Source organism: Frankliniella occidentalis, unplaced genomic scaffold (genome assembly GCF_000697945.3).
Source record: "Frankliniella occidentalis isolate FOCC.00 unplaced genomic scaffold, Focc_3.1 Scaffold78, whole genome shotgun sequence".
Classification (NCBI taxonomy): Eukaryota; Metazoa; Arthropoda; class Insecta; order Thysanoptera; family Thripidae; genus Frankliniella; species Frankliniella occidentalis.
In genome coordinates this window covers 1,317,549-1,320,133 of record NW_026267208.1, presented here as the reverse complement: position 1 = coordinate 1,320,133, position 2,585 = coordinate 1,317,549, and the positions used below count along the sequence as shown (strand labels likewise).

The 2,585-nt window shown below is 61.7% G+C and overlaps 2 protein-coding genes across 2 annotated transcripts in view; one reads left to right on the top strand and one right to left on the bottom strand.

The window, feature by feature from the left end:
* The window catches only part of LOC113203295 (uncharacterized), a 5,934-nt gene that overhangs the window by 1,934 nt on the left and 1,415 nt on the right, over window positions 1-2,585 (bottom strand). The gene's annotated exons all lie outside the window — the stretch shown is intronic.
* The window catches only part of LOC113204273 (uncharacterized), a 23,316-nt gene continuing 20,739 nt past the window's right edge, over window positions 9-2,585 (top strand). Inside the window, exons 1-3 of the mRNA XM_052268897.1 lie at window positions 9-629; window positions 1,092-1,318; window positions 1,459-1,618. Coding sequence (XP_052124857.1) covers window positions 23-629; window positions 1,092-1,318; window positions 1,459-1,618 — 994 coding nt within the window. The 5' untranslated portion in view covers window positions 9-22. The remainder of the gene's footprint in view (window positions 630-1,091; window positions 1,319-1,458; window positions 1,619-2,585) is intronic.

The following is a 2,585-nucleotide window of genomic DNA, read 5'->3' as shown; positions in this document are numbered from 1 at the left end:
CAACCTGGACACGTTCCGGACCATGGCGCTGGAGGAGGACCCCATGCCCGTCGTGCCGCACCCTGGCGAAGTCGTTTCGTACTTTGTGGCCGAGGACCGAGGGCCGGCGTCCACGCCGGGCGCCAGCGTGGTACTGTTGGACCAGCGTCCGGCGCCCTTCGCCACCGACGTGCACCTGATGGCCAGCTCCACGGCGCCAGGAGCGCCAGTGACTCCGCTGCTGATCCTGGTGCCCAGTGGCCCCGCCGACGAGCCGTGGACCGCTTCCGTGAGTCCAAGACCACCTCCCTGGACGCCCTCCGTGAGTCCAGGGCCACCACCGTGGGCTTCAGCCGTGAGTCCGAGGCCGCCGCCGTGGACATCCCACGTGAGCCCCAGCTCACCGCCGTCATGGACGGCGCCCTGGAGCCCGTCCTGGCCGGCTCCCGGGAGCCCGACGACGTCGCCGTCGTTGCCAGCCCCCGTGGGCCCCAGGCCACCACCTGCGTGGGCCAGCCCCTCGCCGTCGGCGTCTCACCGCCAGCCGCAGTGGGCGCTGCCGGCGTGGCCCTCGGCCGGCGCTGGCCACCAGCAGCAGCCGGATAGCGCCGAGGCGGCCGCCACCATCGACCTGATGCCGTCAGGACCAGGTACGCGACGATATCACACCGAGTATCACACGGTGTCAGACCGGCGGGCCGACACGCGCTTTCGACCACAAGGGCTGCAATTAAGGTCTCGCGCCGTGCGCTTTACAACCTCCTGTTGTGGGCACCGCTCTTATTTCGGTGAATATATTTATCAGTGTAGCCCTACTCGGTCGCGTGAGAGCGTCGAGGCATGGCGGGACAGGAGGCGCCTAGCGGAGCGCCTGAGGAGAGGGGGGTGGGGCCGATCCGCCCCTCCCCGCCTTCTTCATCATGCATTACTACTACTCCGCGATACCGAGCAAACTTCGGCCCGAGCCCTGGGGTGCAAGACCTCGTCGCCGTCCTAACCTGACCGAGCGAGTTAATTTTGTTGTTGTTGTTGGTCCGATCAACTTTCAGTTCACTTCGGATCGCGGCGAACCATGGTTCTCTAAAGTAAAGTGATGCTTATTCCTGCTGCAGAATCCAACTCGGTGGTGCCGGCAGCACGCCCAGAGGCCACCCTTCACAGCCTGAGGAGCAACATTAGCGCCCTGCTCGACAGCGTCCTGTACCGTCCACCTGCCCCTAGTGCCGCCCAGGACACCGCCCACGCCACCCCCGGCGCTGCGCCCACCGCCGCTAACGACGCCAACGCCACCGCCTCTGAGGTCCCCGAGGCGCACGCTGCAGCGGAGCAGCCCTCGCAGGTGGGTCGAGACACCTCGCCCGCTCCTCCCTGACGGGGCGAGGCAGCCCCGTTATCCGAGCGGAACCAATCTCTGGTTGTCCGCCCGCCCGACAGTCCATCTGCCCTGAGCCGCCAACCTCACCCCTGCCTTCCTTGCAGACCTCCAGGGTGTGCACCTCCGCGGCTGACGGCTCGTCGGGGGTCTGCTACTCGGCGACCGAGTGTCGACGCCGAGGTGGGCGTGCTGAGGACGTCTGCCAGGGGAGCGGGCCCGGGCCGTGGAGCGCGGCCGAGTCAGCCGTGTCCGTGTGCTGCGTGTGTGAGTACCGCGAGGGTGATCGTCTCTAATTGAGAGAGCAGAGAGCAGCTGGCTTCAAACTCCCCTGGGAGTTCTTAGGTAGATGTACCCGGGCGCCGTAAAGCGACAGGAGAAGGTGATTAACCTAAACTGTACACACGCTGTACTTGCGAATCATCCAGAAAGTACGTCCGTCATTCGCCGATATGGACCTTCCAAGTCCAGCCTCGGCAAGCTCTCGGAGCGCCTGATAGGTAGGCAACATGTTACCTTCAGCGCATGCGTGTGCTGCAGGGTGGCCTACCCTCGTTCTCGCAGGCGTCCGGTTCCCGTAATTTGCCGAATGAATACGAGGAAAATGGATGTACTCTCTGGGTAATCCCTTGCACAGCCCCAAGAAACCGTGTTTTCAATAGAGTATTCCGGCGGAAGGATTAGAGAAGACTCATGGAAGAACAAAAGCCTACTGCGCATGAGCAGGCTATGGTGGGGGGCGGCTCGGCCGGCCCTGTGCCGCCTCCCACCCCGGCCCAGCCACTCCCCACCATAGTCTGCTCAAGAGCAGTAGGCTTTTGTTCTTCCATGAGTCTTCTCTAATCCTGCCGCCGGAATACTCTACTCTATTCAAGAGCATCCTCAAATTTCTAAGGCAAATGTTCTTTTCTCAAACCCAATTAACTCCTACAACACGTCATTATAAGGGTTAAAAAAGAACATTTTTAATTAAAAATTTAGGCAAGTTCTTTAATTAAAAACACAGTTTTTAGGTTGAGTATACCTACGAAACATCTTCACGCGTCGGTTTCCAGCTCGCTCGGTTTGTGGCGCCGCCCCTTATCAGACATCATCGTCGTATGTACTGTTAAAATGCTCCCAGTCCTGGCGCCGGGGAGGGTAACATATACATTGCTAGTGGCGTAGATCCGTGTCCGCTCCGCCGAGTGTTCCTAGGAAGCCCCGCGCGCCCGCCCCCTACCCCCACTCCCCT